At 30.5% G+C, this 18532-nt stretch overlaps 1 protein-coding gene across 1 annotated transcript; it reads right to left on the reverse strand.

Annotated features, from left to right (window-relative positions):
* Positions 1-8527: 8527 nt before the first annotated feature.
* LOC112708181 (protein MICRORCHIDIA 6) lies at positions 8528-18067 on the reverse strand. The gene is made up of 19 exons (XM_025760349.3): positions 17597-18067; positions 16704-16778; positions 16583-16617; positions 15194-15272; positions 14986-15075; positions 14829-14904; positions 14572-14650; positions 13485-13613; positions 12303-12401; positions 12113-12214; positions 11880-12026; positions 11568-11660; positions 10663-10714; positions 10448-10559; positions 10109-10266; positions 9920-10026; positions 9673-9752; positions 9409-9451; positions 8528-9090 (listed from the first exon to the last, which is right to left on the reverse strand). Exons 1-19 carry the CDS (start codon positions 17895-17897, stop codon positions 8998-9000), a joined length of 1950 nt encoding a protein of 649 aa, XP_025616134.1. The 5' UTR covers positions 17898-18067; the 3' UTR covers positions 8528-8997.
* Between the last annotated feature and the right edge of the window lie 465 nt (positions 18068-18532).

Below are 18532 nucleotides of genomic sequence, written 5' to 3' on the forward strand. Positions count from 1 at the left end.
AATTATAATACTAATAATACATCACAGAGTTATTATTATTAATGTATTAATTGTATTTTGATTTTTATTATTTATATATTTAAAAATTATATTAAAAATTATTTATTTAGTTTTATAATAAATAATATTTTAAATATGAATAATTTATTAGTTAATTTGTAAGTACTATATCATACATTCAAGAATTTATTAAAAAAATAATATTAATATAATGAATTAAAAAAATTCGAAAAGAGATATTATATAAACTTTTTTAGAATAAAATAAATTTCTAAACCAATTTAAAAACAATTAGACCCCTGCTCAGCTATATTACCTAACAAATTAATATTCGACCAAAAAAAATAGAGACTGAAGTGAACTAATTAATCTTAATTAATAATATATAGAATTTTGTTTTTACCATTTTAAGAAGGCCAAAATTGATATATAAGATTATTATTATTGATTGAATCGTTCTTATATTCGAATTAATTATAAGAAATGATTTATTTGATAAACTAATCTCAGTATAATTGAGATACTCCCATGTTAAATAAGGTGTTACATAGCACTTGCACCTGAACTTTTACAGAAATTGCACTCACAATTTTGTAAAACCAAACTAGTCTAAAACATAAATTATTATATAGCATTTTGTGATAAATACATATTCTAATATTCTAATTAAATCGAAGACAGTCTATAAAAAAAATAAAAAAAAAACAAGGCACCACATTAATGATAATAAAGTTATGGATTCAAGAGACAATGTAGAATATTATTCACCAAATGAATAGGCTTAAGAGATTATAGGCTTTGACCAATGAATAATAGCTCAAATGGCATAGTTTCTCCATCCTCACAACACTATCATCATCATCAGGAATTCATTCTCTACAACAGTAGGAATAAGAAACCAAAAACAATATAGTTCTAACAATTCACTTGATTTATTTCAAAATATTCAAAATAATTATCTTTTTTTTTTTCAAAAAAAAATTTTAAATACTTTATTTTTTAATTATTTCATTTTCATCATATCTTATTACAATTATATTTGTTACTGTGGTCAAGTGACCATCAAAGATTTTATCTTTGAATTAAACAGACAATGTTAACTTGATCAAATTGTTAATATCTATAAAAAAATATTTTCTCAATAAAAAAAGATTTATTTTTCATTTATTTAGTGTATTTGTTAACTTTTAATAATAAAAATAAAATATTAACAAAATAATTAAAAAATAATCTTTTCTACGGATAGATTGTAGATGAAGTACATGTTGAATAGGAGAACTCTTCAATAGTTTTAACATCCTTACTTATGATAATCTTTTTTATTAGTAGATTGTAGATGAAGTATATACTATTTTACTAGTAGAAAATTTCTTCAACAGTTTCAACATCCTTACTTATGGCAGTGTTAGATAAACAAAGAAATAAAATAGTAGAAGTTATTTTTTATTAATTTTTATAATAATTAATAAATACAAAACTAAAAAAATTATAATTTATTTTAGTTAAATTTTTTATCAAATATTTTTATTTTATCTAATATCTTAACTTTTGGTTTTATGACCACTTTTTTTTGCTACGTGTTTTCTACTCAATATCCTTTCTGTTAGAATATATTAGGATCAATTAAAATGATTTAGTATATCTAAATATTTATTATAAAATATTCTATTTTTATTATTACGATTCTCTTAACCCCTATAAATATCTTTTTATATTGTATCATTCCAGACAACTTGAATAGACTCAATAATATATCATCATTTCTAGTTTAGTCTCTTATTTCTAACATTGTATCAGAGCCAATCAGAGCCATGGTATCCTCCTGAAGATATGTTGTTTTTCTTGCGGTAAAATCACCATAGTTTTTGCATTTTTTTCTATGTCATTTTTCTTTCTCTTTTGTCACTCCTTGATGCTTTTTCACCTCACCAACTAGTCTATTCTCTCCGTCTTGTGTCTTTTCGAGTCAAATGATTAAACACCAATGTTATCTGTTGTTTGTTTTCCTCTTCTCGTGAAGAAATCATATAGTTTTTGCTCTCTTTGAGCAGTTGTCTGCACGTGACTGATTGAAATTTCAAACTATTGTTACTCCACATGTTTAGGAAAGTAGTTAGGATATGGATATTATAAATAAGGAAGCTGAAAAGCTTTTAGGTAGGGAATAAGTGGAGTGGTTATTTAGTGGAGAGTTTGGCCTCTCGAATGCCAAGTGAATCTTCTGTTATTATTTGTTCCTTCTTCCTTTTCTAAATAATATTTCCTTGAGAGTATCATCTTGATACCTCAACCTTTCTCTATCCTATCTTCTACCTCTCACCTTCTATTACTCTAATTGCTAATTATCTGCTGCTGTACCTCTTGATATTCTGGAGTTAGTAAGGAAACCCTTAACAATTGGTATCAGAGCGTTCTTTCGTGGCAGTTTCATCTGCGTTTCGTATGTGTTTCCTTGCGGCAGTTACGTCTGCACTTCCTTCAGACAAGCGGCAGTTTCGTCTCAGACAAGCGGCAGTTCCGTCTGCGCTTCCTTCAGACTAGCGGCAGTTCCGTCTGCTCAGACTAGCGGCAATTCCGTCTGCGCTTCCTTCAGACTAGCGGCAGATCCGTCTGCTCAGACTAGCGGCAGTTCCGTCTGCGCTTCCTTCCGACAGTTTCGTCTGCACTCGTTTTATCAGTTTATGCAGTTTTTTTCTTTATTTCGTTATTTTAAATAAGTTTCAAACTCAAGTTGTCACTTGAGTTTGAGGGAGATGTTAGAATATAATTAGGATCAATTTGAATGATTTAGTATATCTGAATATTTATTCTCTTAACCCCTATAAATACCCTTCTATAGACAACTTGAATAGACAACTTGAATAGACTTAATAATATACTATGCTTTCTAGTTTAGTCTCTTATTTCTAACCCTCTCTTATAGAAATTTTTTTTTTAAAAAAGAATTTGTTTTCGTTTTCAACACTTGCGACTCTGTGATTCAGGTTTCATCATCTATGAACAACCCTTCAATCTTATTGTTGTTTCGTCTCATGCCTTCATCACTATTTGCAGGTAAAAAAATTTAGTATGTTTGTCTCCAAATCAAATTTACTGTTCTCTTAATTTTTTGTACCACATAAATTCTTCTTGATGAAGGGGATTTAGGGAGTGTGAGATGACTGTTGTGAGTTCAGGGTCAAGGAAAATCTTTGCGTTAACTTGGAACTGAGTTTTTGAAGAAGTTTTTATCATTTTCCATTTGATTAAGCTGAAATGGCTAACCATAGATGTGCTTTCACTTGGAAACTCCACACGCATGAATGAGCGATGCTTGGAAATCCAGAAGAAAAAGAAAAATGAAGCTATAAAGGTGAAGGTATATTACTGTTCTTTTGAAAAATGGCACATAGAAACTTAATGTTGAAAATGTTTTCATTCAACAAGGCATGCTTGGCTAAGGATTCAGGAGAAATAGTTTTATTTGGAAGTATAAAATTGAGATGAAAACATAATCTATTAGTCACTGCTTGGTGTTGGTACAATAAGATAGAATTGTCTAGGCACTAATGCTGATTACTCACTTATTGAGAAGACTAAGAAAATGATTTACTATTTCATTCTATTAATAGGAATCAAGTTGGAAGATTACTTTTCAGTTTTAAAGGATATCATTAATGACACACTCGTTCTACGAAGGCCACTACTTCCTCTTTGTGGTCCAAAATACTGAGGCTGTAAAGAGTAATTGAGGAAGCTACTCGACAATGATTAAAGAAGATGGTGGAGTTGTTTCTGTGCAACGCGAAGAGAATGGAGAGAGAGAAGAGAAGTTGATGAGAATCATAAGAGGGAAGAGGGCATTAGATTCTGCTTTTCTGACCTTAACACACAGAATGGAGAGTATTTGAATATGAACTCTATTGATGCTACTCTCATTCATTTTAGTGTCTCAGAAAATAGAGATTTTAAGTTCCTTTAATTAGTTCATCCCTTTTTGTTTCTTTGTTTTTAGTTCTGTTTATGTAAATTTTGGTCATTCTAAATACTCCAAAATATATTTACATAAATATAAAAAAACAAATATTTTTAGGTTTGTAGACATTTTCTTTTGATTTTGTATAATAATATCAGTTAGTTGATAAATTCAAAAATTTTAAGGATATAATGTGATAGCAGTTTCTAACTTCCTATCCTGCCTATTTAATTGTAATTTGTTAATGTCACATTGTAATTTAAAAAAAAAAATATATTAATAATTATATCATTAATATTTTAATTATTTTAAAAACTTAAACCAATAAAAAAATATATAAATAATTATATCTTTAATTATATTAATAATATAAACTTTAATGTTGTTATCAAATGGAACCTTAATATACTTAAACTTTATCATTATATAAAAATGTCAACTAAATATAATTTTAAATTATTAAAGTATGATGAATAATTACTTACTATCATTACCTTTATAATGTCATCAACCCATAGAAATCTATTATTATTATTATTATTAGTAGTATTATTATTTTAAGTCAGTAATAATTAATAATGACTGTAATGATTTGTGAAATTTCTTGTTCCTCATATATTATAGGTTATATTATGAGAGTCCACGTTCTCTGATTGATTAAGGTCGAGATCAATCTTTTGTTGTCACAGACATTTTTGTAGCCCAATACTATTAACATCCTTAAATTTATTTTTAAAAAATGTTGTTTAATGCAATGGGCTTGTATTCAATGAAAAAAAATAGAGCTTAAAAAATAAAGTGAATGGGTATTGACACTCCAAAAACTCTTTCAATTAAAAAATATAAATATTTTATTACTTATTTGAATGAACTTTTAAAAAATTTATTATAAAATTACTCTCTTCTAAAATTGAAACAAAAGAACCCTAATTCTCAATCAAACTCTTCCTAACTTTTTGCTTATATCTTTAAAGTTTAAATTAAACTAATAGTTACTCTTTTAGTGTTGGCACACATCTTTATTCCAAATCAATTCATTCTCCATAGTGAATTAGTGATGGCAAAAAAAAATTCTGAATACTTTTATACGGAAGAATATATCATATTCCGTTTGTAGAATATACCATATTCCTTTTGTGGGTCATTTTCACTTGTCAAAACTTTCAACTTTTACTTAGTAAGGAAAGCTACCTTTCTACCAATCAATCACTTTTTTTATTTTTTGGATGTATTTAAACTAAACCTTTTAAGACCTTTTTTTTGTTAGTTGGATAACCTTCATCTCATTTATATAAGCAAATACTTTAAGATATATCTTGAAAAAAAAAAACTTTATTATATATACATATATGCTTGCTATTTCAAAGAGGTTTATATAAACATGGAAAATAAAAACCTAACCATATAAACCTCTTATGATTATTGAAGCAGCTTAAAGCAACACACAAATGGTGCTTCAAGACACATAGTCAATTTGTGCAAAATATGGCCGTCATGTTCATACTTTGCATCACATGCGGATGGAAGCTTTGCACCAAAATATAACCAATAAGAATTAATTAAAATAGAGAAAATAATTATATTAGAATCACAAAAGTAACACAAAATTACGATGAACATAGAGGAAGAACTCAATGAGGCAAAAAATAAAGAAAAATAGGAAATATAAGAATGATTGGGAAAAAAAATATAGTGTGTGAAAATAAGTTAGATGTATTGTGAAAAGTAGAAGAAGATGAGAAAATGAGAGCCTTTTATAGAGAGGTTCAAATGCTGTTTTTAGGGCAAAGTAATGAGGCAACTATCCACCACTTGCCAATGCAACTTGCTCGGGCAACGGGCAGTTTAGCTGCCCGTAACATCTAAGATAAATAAAAATTGAGAATTTTTAAGTAGATCTTATTTTGTTACTAAAATACAAATAAATATTATCATTCCTATTTCGGTAATATTACTATCTTTTATAAATTTATATAAATATATAATACAAAAATTATAAATAAAATAATAATATTAAAAATAAAAATAACAATATTATTTTTCAAAATCTGTATATTAAAAAATTAATTAATAATTATTCGGTAAAATTTTATATATCTAAAAATAAAATATAATATTTAAAATTTAAAAATTATACATCTAAAATTTAAATAAAAAATATTATATATTTTATACAAATAATTAATTTAGTAGTTATTTTTTTACACGTAATATTCTTGAATTTATATTATTTGATCATCAATTTTAATTTCTATTATTATTATTATTGTTATTTTCTTTATAAATGATTGCGTAACAAATATATATAATACATAATATGATTATGAATTTATTATTTGTATTGGACTATATTTTATGCCAACTTGTGTGGTGTGTTGTGTTGTAGAAATGCATGTAACTCACATGTGTTGGCAATCAGTGCATTCAACCTCTTTAGGTGGCACCTTTCTTTCACTCCACCTAATAAGTGTTTTAAAAAAAAAAACTAAAAGCCAATAAGTTTTATAAGTGAGAACCCTCGTACACCTTGTTAGAATATAATTAACATCAATTAAGATCAATTAATATTATTTAGTATATCTGAATATTTATTATAGGAGATTACGTCTTTATTATTATGATTCTCTTAGTACCTATAAATATTCTTTATATTGTATCATTCTACACAACTTGAATAGACACACAATCCTTTCTCCAGTTTAGTCTCTTGTTTCTAACATGGTATCAGAGCCATGGTATTCTCCTTGAAGAGGATAGATTGTTTTCTTTGTGGTGAAATCACCGTAGTTTTTGTATTTTTTTCTATGCCATTCTTCTTTTCCTTTTGTCACTCCTTTGATATTTTTCCACCTTACCGACTAGCCTATGTTGAATTGAATGATCAAACACCATAGCTTACCTATTCTCGTGAAGAAATCATATAGTTTTCGCTCTTTCAGCAGTTCCGTTGCGTTCTCTCGTGGCAGGTCCATCTGCGTTCTCTCGTGGCAGTTTCATCTGCGTTCTCTTGTGGCAGTTGCGTTTTCTCGTGACAGTTTCATCTGCGTTTCGTCGTGACAGTTTCGTCTGCGTTTCTTTCTGGCAGTTCCGTCTGCTTCCTTCAAATAGCGGCAGTTCCATCTGCGCTTCCTTTCGGCAGTTCCGTCTGCATCCGCGGCAGTTCTATCTGCGCTTCCTTCCGACAGCGGCAGTTCTATCTGCGCTTCCTTCCGACAACGGCAGTTCCATCTGCGCTTCCTTCCGACAGAGGCAATTCCGTCTGTGCTTTCTTCCGGCAGTTCCGTCTGCATCCGTTCTATTAGTTTATGCGGTTTTTTTTTTCTTTCGTTGTATTAATTTTTAAATAAGTTTCAAACTCAAGTTGTCACTTGAGTTTGAGGGGGGATGTTAGAATATAATTAACATCAATTAAGATCAATTAGTATTATTTAGTATATCTGAATATTTATTATAGGAGATTACGTCTTTATTATTATGATTTTTAGTACCTATAAATATTCTTTATATTGTATCATTCTACACAACTTGAATAGACACACAATCCTTTCTCCAGTTTAGTCTCTTGTTTCTAACACACCTATGGAGTTATATAAAAATAATTTTTAATTAGAGAAAAAAATACATTTTTCTTAAAAAAGAATCAATTTAAACAGTAAACATTCAAAAAGAATTAAACATTTTGGCTTGACTAATTCTATTATTCAAGAATTATACTGCGTGAATCAAGGATTGCTTTAGCATAACCAATTCAATTCAAGCTTTTAATAAGTAGAAAATAAAAAAACATAAATATTTTCGTATCCATATTTATATACTTCTATATGCAAGAAGATAAGTCAACAAAAAAAATGCAAGACAATTTTGTAATATTTTGATGTTATATATATGTCATAAAAAAACAGTAGTATGAAAAATAAAAGTAACCGTTTTATTCCTAATGTTCTTAAAATTATTTTTAATTTTTAATGAAATTTAATTTAGTATCATACTTCAATTCTATTTTTATTATTAATTTTTAGACAATTAATTCTTAGCTATTCTTTTTTAAAATTTAACCTTTAATAACACATAGACAATTAAATTATCGCTGCATTATATTATATTGATAATATATTTTAGATTTAAATTTTATCAAATTTTTATATTATTTTTAATTTTATAATTAAGTCATTATCAATATAAAAAAATATTAAAATTAATAAAATATTTTTTTACAAATTAAAAATATTTACAATTAAAATTTAATTAAATTTGACATTTTTGAAAAGAATATTTTTTTAATTTTAATATTTTAATATAAAAAGTTTAATTATAAAATTAAAAATAATATATAAACTCAATTAAAAAAATATAAACATTTAATATAAATTTGATAAAACTATAAAAATAAAAAGAGTAATTAAATTTAAAATTTAGTAGTATACTTATATTTACAAAATTATTTTTATATAGAATAAGTAATATGTTAAAATATTAAATTATTTCCATATTTCATGATATTTTATTCCATTCATCTTTACGTTGGTTCAAGTCAATAAATATATGTACACATATTAAAGAAGACCATAGAGAGAAACGAAAAAATTGCCCTACTCATTCACAAATAATGGCTCATCATATTACATGTATACAGAAGACTAACCAAACTGGCTTACAGCATGAAATGACCACTATGCCCCTCCAAAAACCAAAATTAGCTAGCCACACACCTATTTAAGGGGTGAAAGTGAAACTATACATATGGTACAACCCGAATGAATATCTCTAAAGTAAGAAAGTTAGTAAAGTAGTAAAGTATAAGAAAGTTAGTAAAGTAGTAAAGTAAGGAGTTAATCGTTATTAAATTAAGATAATGAAAGACACATTTTTTGGAAGTTATAAAATCAATAGTGATTAACCCTTTACTTTACCACTTTACCAACTTTTTTACTTCAGACTTCAGAGGATCCAAATTCGGTACAACACTTCTACAAATCAAAGAATTTGAACACTGCCATTTGTCACAGCTACACCTACTACTACTACTACCACCACAACTAGTACTACTCATCTTTCACATCTAGCAGTTGTAGTTGAGCCAATAGTAGATTTTGCTGCTCTCTGGCTGCTTCTATTTTACTTCTAAGATCTGTTACCTGTAAAATCATAAACCATTTTTTTCTTAAATCACAGAAGCCAAAACAACTTAACTATTTCATTCTATGCAGTTCATAGAGAATTATCTAATTTAACATACTTCAATTGCATCAGGCAACTGTGTTTAGTAAGTATCTCGGAATAAAAGTTACAAATATACAGAGATATCGAGACAATGGACATAGAGACTAGGTTTCACGGCTTGAACCTGTGACCTTGAGGTCACACGACAAAGAGACAACTCAACCGTTGCTCTAAGGCTCCCCTTCAAGGATAATAGTATATATGAATGAATAAAATTAGACCGTGCAGATTACCTTAAGATTAAGTTCTTCTTGTATCATTTCAGATTCCAAACATCTGCAGGGTAAAGATTTAAAAGCATGTTAATATATAACTAACTATATTACAACTCCATTGTGAATAACAAATTGAAAAACTGAGAGAAAAAACAGAATGGAGGTTGTGTTGGACAGCAAGAATTCATCAAGAATCAAGAAAATCTAAGTTGCTGAATAACAGCATCCCACGCAATTGAGACCGTTGCCGTGGTGGTAAACACAAAACAGAAGTATACTCACTTTGTCTGTAGTTTCTGGTTTTCATCCAACAATGTTAAGGTCTCTTGGTCTAGCACCTGCTCTGCAGGAGCCGGAATAACCTACCATAAAACAAGTTGCCATCAGAATACTTAAGTTATCAAAACCGGAAGAATATGATGTTTAAGGGAAACCAGAAAATCCATGAATACTATTCTCAAATCATCATATCATATACATATGAACAAGATGGACAAATTTCAACATAACAAACGAAGTTACTACCGACCTGCATATTCTGAGATATGCCAACACCTTTAACATTCTCTTCTTTTGCATGCTTTTTTGAATTATGGAGGTCTACCTGTTCATATATCTTCCTCTTGTTATTAGATCCTGAACCAAATCAGGATATACAAATTAGATTACACTGATTAAGATAGTGATGCAGAATCTTGATTATCACATAAGCAGTTACCTTGCTCAGATGCGTTCCGCATGGTTCTCTTGCGTAGTTCAGCATTTTCGTTTGCTGCTTTAGCATCAACAAGGTAGGACTTTCTATTGAGTTCGCCTTGTTTCGCTTTAGGAACTGGATACTTTTCACGATACCCAAGCAATCTACAATGCACGTCCCTACATATATTTTAAGACTCCTAGACATCTCAGATATCAACGCTTAAAAATCATTAAAACTAGTCTTAGCGTTTTACATTGTTATAAATAGATGACAGTATTCTTTCATTTGTTGAGTTACTATTTACTCTGTTATTTTCCTGGATAATCATGGATTTTAACACAAGCATAAACACTATACCAGTATTCCCATGTCATTTCCTTCAATCGCACTTCAAGCTTTTGAAACAAAGAAGTTTTCTCAAAATCTTGCTTATTATGAGTTGGCTCAACAAAATCCGCTTGCAGGATACCTAACACGAGATCAACATAATTTATTATGTAGCATATTATTACGGCTCGGTATGTCTTGATAATTGAAAAGAACTTGACACCTCGTGGTGATGTTTTACTTACCGACAACTCCTCTGCCTCTACTGTCTATATAGTTCACAACCTGCCAAAATGGCTGATATTGAAAAGTAGCAATTGTATTAGAGAGAGAATAAAAGAGAAGCTACATAATAACTATATGCTACAAACTGGCATTATTTGTCAATGAACCTAGATAAGAATTTATTCAAAAGAGAAAGGAGACAAAAAACAACAATGAAGAGCATGATATGACATGACTTGTAATTTCTAATTTCTACATTAGTCTCCAAATAGCAGCAGCCAAAATTTGTCATAATAAAATGATCTATTTTTAAAAATAGGAGTTATAGTAAAATGAAAGCTAGGACCATTTGTGGACTAGATAGCAAATAACCAACATCTAGCCTATTCTATTTCACCCCAAACTATGGAGGCTAACTCCAAAAATTAGTTCAACGAGTTAGCACAAGATTTCCAACATTCATAAAAGAATTGGTAAAAGGTTCCATAAGGAAATTGCAACAGAATATATATGAAAAATGTGAAACAATTTGGAGTAAGCACCACATTACACACACTAGTATTAAGGGAAAGAAACTCATGCCCTTTGAAAAGTGCACAGCATGTTAACAGTGTTAATTTCAGGTTGAATCAATATACAACTAATAAGTTAAAAAAACTGTGTATTGATCTTCCATTTCCATTATATCATGCACATAGCTATAACTGTGTTCATCTACACTACGAATATTTAGGACTTAATGTTTTTGTGTACTGCTCAAAGTACTTTTTCCCTTGTTTCCTTAACTATAAATACAAGTTAATAATAGAATAAAAAGTGATGTTATTTAGCTCTTATGCACTATTATCAAATCATTAACTGTTTAACACCAGAGAATGGTTAACAACCACTTATGTAGCATATAACATTTTGGGTGATAATTTACCAGTATTAGCCGATTTTTGTGATATACATTGAAACCGTGCATAATGACTCGAGGAGCTTCCTTAAGGAATCCAACTGTTGTCACAACTGTTGCCTGCACATTGAGCCCCAAAAAGAAATTAAATTATAAAAAATGTTGAGTAAATTGAAACAGTATGTTGTATTGAAATTACCGATTTTTGTCTTACTTTCTATTAGTTTTGTATTTAATAACTTTTATTACTAATAGCAAAATAGAATAATTAAAACATTCAGCTCAAGATAACTTTTATCCCTCAAATAATATGAATACAGTCAAAAGTAAGACAATAACCTCCACGGTTCCACCAACTTGTGGTTTATACAAGATAAATTCAATATATTTAAGATCATCAGCAATGTTATGTGGCTGCACAATTATGCCTCTCAAAAACATATGAAAACTTTCTGGTATCTGCAAGTACAATATTGACATATAAACCTGCAAAACATGAGAATTTTAGACCAACAAATTCAACCTTTAACACGGCCACACAAGTATAAGAATAATTTCAAAGTCCAGCATACACGTAAAGAGAAACGGAACCGATGAGCAATATGTTTCTCATTTGCTTCCCTCCAGGCAGGAATTGTGTCAATCTTCCTTACATCCCCAGCGATTCGAATATCCTGGCATATGAATAGAAGCCCCCTCGTTAAGCAATCAACGCAAAATTCTAAAACAGGCAGTACAGTAGAAATAAAAAGAAAATATCACCTCAGGATCCGTAGCAAAATCTAGCTCCAAGTTCCCATCATCATTAAGCCACAAGTTGTAGATAATGACTTTAGTACCATGAGATCCAACGTCACTAAACTGTCAGAATGAAGAATATTTGAACTGAATAAGAACATGCTCATTTTGAGAGGATAAACAAAGAATATCATTAAGAAATAGAGAATAAGAATACAAGAAAATGTTACTAAATATAAAAACCAATCATACTACGTGTACACCAAAAATCAACCGTCAATCAGCCAACCATATAAAGATACGTATTTGGTGTTTATGAAAAAAATTTGATTGCGTTGCTATAAAAACATTTGATTATTCTTCTCTGAGGTAGTGTTTGTTTTCAAAGACTAGAATGAAGCTGAGATATTGTGTTTGATGGTAAGAGATCGGAACTAAAATTTCAGTCCCTTCAATACCTTTAGAAAGTGAAGACACAAGGAACTGAAATTTCTGAAGATGGAAGTGAAACTTTAATAACATTTTCCTTAATAATTAAGGGTATTTCAGTAAATATTTTTATTTCATCTCTATATTTATCTTGAACCAAACAAGATACTAAGACATAACTCAGTCTTGTACACTTTACACCAAACATAATACGGAGACTTAATCTAGTCTCGGCTTCCTAGTCTCTGTCTCTCAGTCTTAGTCTCTCTTCCAAACGCAGCCTGATAGATTTGATTATTCTATCATGTCAAGGTTTGATTATTCTGGAACCTTTGGCATTCATGGAGCATGTTTGTATTAGAAATGCACTCAGCATTAGGAAACAAACTAATTCGTCAAACAAATTACTTCATATGGGTACAAGCATTGTTGCATGCTTTATTCCCTTGCTGGTCAACCATATTTTTCTGAATATATGTGAGGATGTCTCATCCACTTCTATACATTCTCTTTTCTAATAAAATTACTCAAACAGATTTTATTTCCTTTTCTAATAAAATTGTGCAGAGACAATTTAATCTCTTTTACAAAATTTAAGCTGTTCGAGAGGAAAAATCTCCGAAGTTCATTTTTAGCATTACTTGAAAACATAAAATAATTTTTTTTTAAAAAAAAAAAGCATTCTCCATAATATACATAGTATTATTATTGAAATCATTTTAATCTAACAACTTCCAGCCAATAGTCACAGATGAAAGGAGAAACATAGAAACTAACTTGTCCAAGAAGTTCCTCTTCTGATGAGTATGGAGACCAGCGCAAAATCAAAGATAAATTGGTCACAAAATGCTCTTTGCCATTTAATATCTCCAATGATCCAGTTGATGAATTAAACCCATAGTTTACCTGAAATTGACAAGAACAGTTAGTGTTGTAAATAAACTCCACTAGTAGAATCAACCATTGCAGAAAAGATTCTTATGAGAAAGAGCATAAAAAATGATTTAGCAAATGATCAGTGTTCAGAAGTCTCTTAAAAGTCTGCCCTAAGCATGTTGCAATAAGGGTCCTTTTAGGATTATTTTAGGGGGAAACAAACAAAACAAAAGAAAAATAAAAGGGACCCTTGGAGCAATGAATTAACCACTGACATTTTTGTCAACTCAGGCTCCCTATAGCACCCACAATGTTTTGGCAAGATGTTCTTAACACGATTAACCGGAATTCTCCCCTAGAAGCACTAGCATCTCACAACTTTATCTACAAAAATATGAATAAAGTTTGCAGAGATTGCTCAAGAGCTCATTTATTTCTAATGTTCGCTATTGTGTAGTCTCTCATTCTCTCTAGAAGAAGCTTTTTGGAATGCTTGGACGTGTACGTTGACAATGGACTTGCATCAACACCTCACTAATTTGAAAAGCTTTAGATCCTTGTAAGAAGCAAGAATCTTATGGTAGTCCTCAACTTATATGTTTTGGTGTATCTAGTCGAAAGAAATGCTAAAAAAGAAAAACCCTATTCATACACCAAATACGGTTAACACCCATATAAAAATATGGTTGCTAATAAATAATTGTGTATTTAAATTATTTTTTAATTAACAAAACAAAGAGAACACGTGTTCAGTTGTTAAGATAATACTAATGTCAAAACGGTGTTTATTATAAAGGGTGTAGATGTAGCAGGATTGCTAAAAAAAATTTAATGATTCCTTTTCAATCTAACTTTATTTGGAGTATAATTACTATTTTGGCACTCCTTAATTCAAGCAATAAGTTGAAGAGAAGTAGCATTTGAAGCCTATGCACAATATAAACCAAACCCTTTACATAATAAACGAAAAATGTGGAATACCACTCACCATGGGTACTACTATTCTGTCAAGCTTTTCTTGCACCAAAAATGTATATGACAGAAGTCCAATGCTTTGCGTCAATATCCTGATGCAGGTAAAAACAGTACGAAAATTAAGCATAGTTTTCACTTTTCTTTTCCACTGTAACTTCAATTTTTGTCCCAAAATCACCCTGCCTCACTCTAATGAAAGATCAGAAGGCATAACGTTTAAAAGCCTAACTAACTTCAGCATGGATAGATGTTTTAAGTTTTGTCACATACCCATTACTCATATGCCGACTGAAGACTATGACATCAGCCCCAAGCCTCATACTACTGGTCTTAAAGCCATTACCATCTGCAACAATAAACTAAAACTCAAAAAAAGAATAACGCACGAATACGAAAATAGTTGAAGAAACAATGCCAAGACCCATACACTGCCCAATAGCCAGCTTTGACTTCTTATCTGAAAATCCAAAACTCATGCAATGCCTCATTGCTTCTGGATCCATTCCACCACCATCATCTGATTACCCAATGTCAGTTCAAAATCAATAAAAAATGTCTAATGCTAACAAGAGTCAGGCTAGGATTTTCGATAACTACTAAATTTCTAAAATTGATGAGTTCCAGAACCATTGTACCTTGAATCAGCAATGCTGGACTTCCATCCTTTGGATTCGAAGTTTTATCTACAAGGACAAAGGTAGCCCCATTTTGGATCTATCCTAAGCACAAATGGCAAGAATGCAATACAAATTGGAGCATAAAACAAATGTAAAATGTAAGATGTAAGATGTTAAATGATGATTTCAAACAAGAAATGGAAAAATCACATCAACAAAAATTATGGTTTTACACCAATCTATGGAATGATAATTAAGTAAAGAACATCGGAATAAACATGAACCTTAAAAAAAGGTATATTAACAGTAGAAACCAGAAACAAAGGATATGTATAGAACGGAAATCATTTCTGGAAAACATCACCGTTAATGTAAGTTCGGCTGCCAAAAGAAAAACCCTAATACAGAAGTGAAGATTAGAGAAAACATTCTACGAAAAATTAAAAGTTTTAAGTATCTTGGTGCATCAAACAGGATGATGGAAAGATTGAACAGGATATAAGTCATAGAATCCAAGCAGGTTAGTTAAAATGGCGGAGTGTGTCTGATTTTATATGTGACAAAAAATTGTCTTCAAAACTTAAACGTAAATTCTATCGCACTGCTATGAGACCGGCTATACTTTATGGTACAGAGTGTTGGGCGGCCAAAGGAGAGCACGAACACAAGTTAAGTGTGGCAAAGATGAAGATGTTGAAATTGATGAAGGATCATACGCGATTGGATAGAATAAGAAACGAAAATATAAGAGAGTTGGAGTAGCACCTATTGTGGAAAAGATTGCAGAATCGCATCTTAAGTAGTTTGAACATGTGAGGAGAAGCCCGACAGAACACCTAGTTAGAAGGGTGGATGAGATGGAAAATGGACAAGGGGTAACAGGCAAAAAAAACCTAAAAAGACCATCAACGAGATGGTCAAACAAGATCTACATGTTTGATTCATGTAGCCAACCTCACCTAGTAGGACAAGGATTTGTTGTTGTTTGTTGTATCACAATTAATAAAGAATGCACCATCAAAAATCAATGCCTAAATTAGTATGCAGGTAAATGACAAATGAAACTAGCATAGTATATACAATACTTAAAAGGAAATTCTTGGGAACCGGCAACTTTTAGTATTTTTTACCATCATTTGGCTAGCACAGACACTAAATTATTTTTAACAAATAAATTTTACTAATTTATGTGTGCAAACTCTACCAAACATAGATGCACACTATATTGATTCATGTGTGCAAAACTATGATATATAGAGTTATAAATCATGTTTTTTATCTGCAAAAGGTATTGTAAATAAGAGTGCAAATTATTGTTGGCTAAAAATGATACTATTTACTGGTCATATAGCATTGCTCGTCCTTAAAATTCATGCAGTTCACAACTGAAACATCACTAATAATCACCTCATCAACTGCATTATCGAGAAGCTCCGCTATGGCTGCAACCAAAATCAAAGAAAAAGACCAACACATTAAAATAAAAACAAAAAGGATGAACAAGTTCATATAAGTCATAAGAACATACCACCAAATGCCCACTTATGTGAAGTTGCATTCGAGTGAAGGAACATAGGGTGTACATGTAGATAGTTTTTGACATCTGAAATCAAAGAAAAATTCTGTCACAACTCAATATAAGCACTAATCAAATTCTGCCTTATACATGCAACAACCCATTGACCAGCGACAAGTGACAGACCCTTCAATGGTAGGGGTGGCAATGGATAGGATAGGGTAGGGTTTGGATCCAACCCTAACCCTACCGTGGGTTGAGAATATCCCAACTCTAACCCTACCCGTTATTAATCCGTGGGTACCCGACCCTACCCGCAGGTTACAAAAAATATACAACATTATTATATAACTTGATAATAATTTAAAATAGAATTGATTTTTATGTAAAAAAGATATTAAATTATTAATTAATGATTTTCTTTTGGTGGTTAAGGATCTTTTGTATTTAATGAGAACTCTTTAATTCAACATCCACTTAAAACATATTTTTATATAAGTATATAACATAAACATATATAAAGTGAGGGTTGGTCGAGTAGGATTGAGACTCAACTCGCACCCTACCCGACCTGCATGAGAATCCTACCCGCACCCTACCCTACCCGCTGCAGATCGGGTTGGTCGGGTAGGATTGAGACTCAACTCGCACCCTACCTGACCCGCATGAGAATCCTATCCGCACTCTACTCTATCCGCTGCAGATTAGGTTGGCAACCCTACCCGATCGGGTGGGGTCCGGTTGGATACCCGCCGGTAGGGTAATACTACCACCCCCTATCAATAGAACTCAGATTCGCAACAAATTAGTCCTTCACTGAGCTAGGGGATACAGTGACCAACAAAAAAATATAAGCACTAACGGCCATGGAAGAAACTAGAAGCTACATTAATTTGGAAAATTACTTTGGAGTGTGAATTTTTTGGAAGCAGGGGCATCATCATAAGTCCCAGCTTTCCAAAACTGCCGAGTAAGGGGTGCTGCACATATGGCTGACGCATAAGAAACGTCTGAATCATCATCAACAGCTGCTCGAACAGAATGAATGCGAGGTCCATTTCGATTCGCCAGTTCACCTTTATTACTCGATTTTTCTTGCTTTACATCGAAAACAAGATCTGGCTCCTGCTTCACAGCTGTGGGAATAACCTTTTCGTTTTCACTCTCATCATCACTAGATAAATCAATAATTTCTCTGTCTCCCATGTTTGTCCCTGTAACCTAAGCAAAGCATACAAAGTTGAGTTAGCATTGTGAAACAATGGAAACGGAATTTAACAAATTCATATTTATTCACTCCCCCTATTTGTACACACACTAAATCCCTAAATAACATTCCATTCCCAAGTTCCCATATAGAGTTTACCTATTAAATTATAGAACTTTTCACAATGTTCTCCTCAATTTCTTTTTTATTATGAGGAGTGTTAGGGGTTTAGGGTCAGTACTTTTGTTAGATTTTGGCTAGTATTTAATCATTAAAAGGATATTAAATGATCTATACCGTTAGTTATAATTTCACACCATTAAAAATATTATCGATGAATAAAAATCACAAAATTTGCTAGCTCCTAAACTTCTTTTAATATTTGATCTAATGAATTAGGTTTAAGAATTTGTTTGGGACATTTTTAAAAAAGATATTTTTCTAAATGATATTTTTTTAAAATATCTTTTACAAAAATAAAAATAATTTTATATTTAAATATCTCATATAAAAAAATTTTTTATTTATCAATTATATTTAGATAAAATAAGATAAAAATATTTTTTGTTTATTTATTATATGAAAAATATATTTTTTTTAAAAAAAATTAAAAATTGTAAATTGTAACTTTTTA

This window comes from Arachis hypogaea, chromosome 8 (genome assembly GCF_003086295.3).
Source record: "Arachis hypogaea cultivar Tifrunner chromosome 8, arahy.Tifrunner.gnm2.J5K5, whole genome shotgun sequence".
NCBI lineage: Eukaryota > Viridiplantae > Streptophyta > Magnoliopsida > Fabales > Fabaceae > Arachis > Arachis hypogaea.

Coding starts and splice junctions, on each gene's coding strand:
- LOC112708181 (XM_025760349.3), bottom strand. CDS start 17,897: ATGGGAGACAGAGAAATTATTGATTTATCTAGTGATGATGAGAGTGAA. Junction 12,402..13,484: donor AAGAGGAACTTCTTGGACAA/GTTAGTTTCTAT, acceptor TCATTCTGACAG/TTTAGTGACGTTGGATCTCA. Junction 12,027..12,112: donor GGTTCCGTTTCTCTTTACGT/GTATGCTGGACT, acceptor CATGTTTTGCAG/GTTTATATGTCAATATTGTA.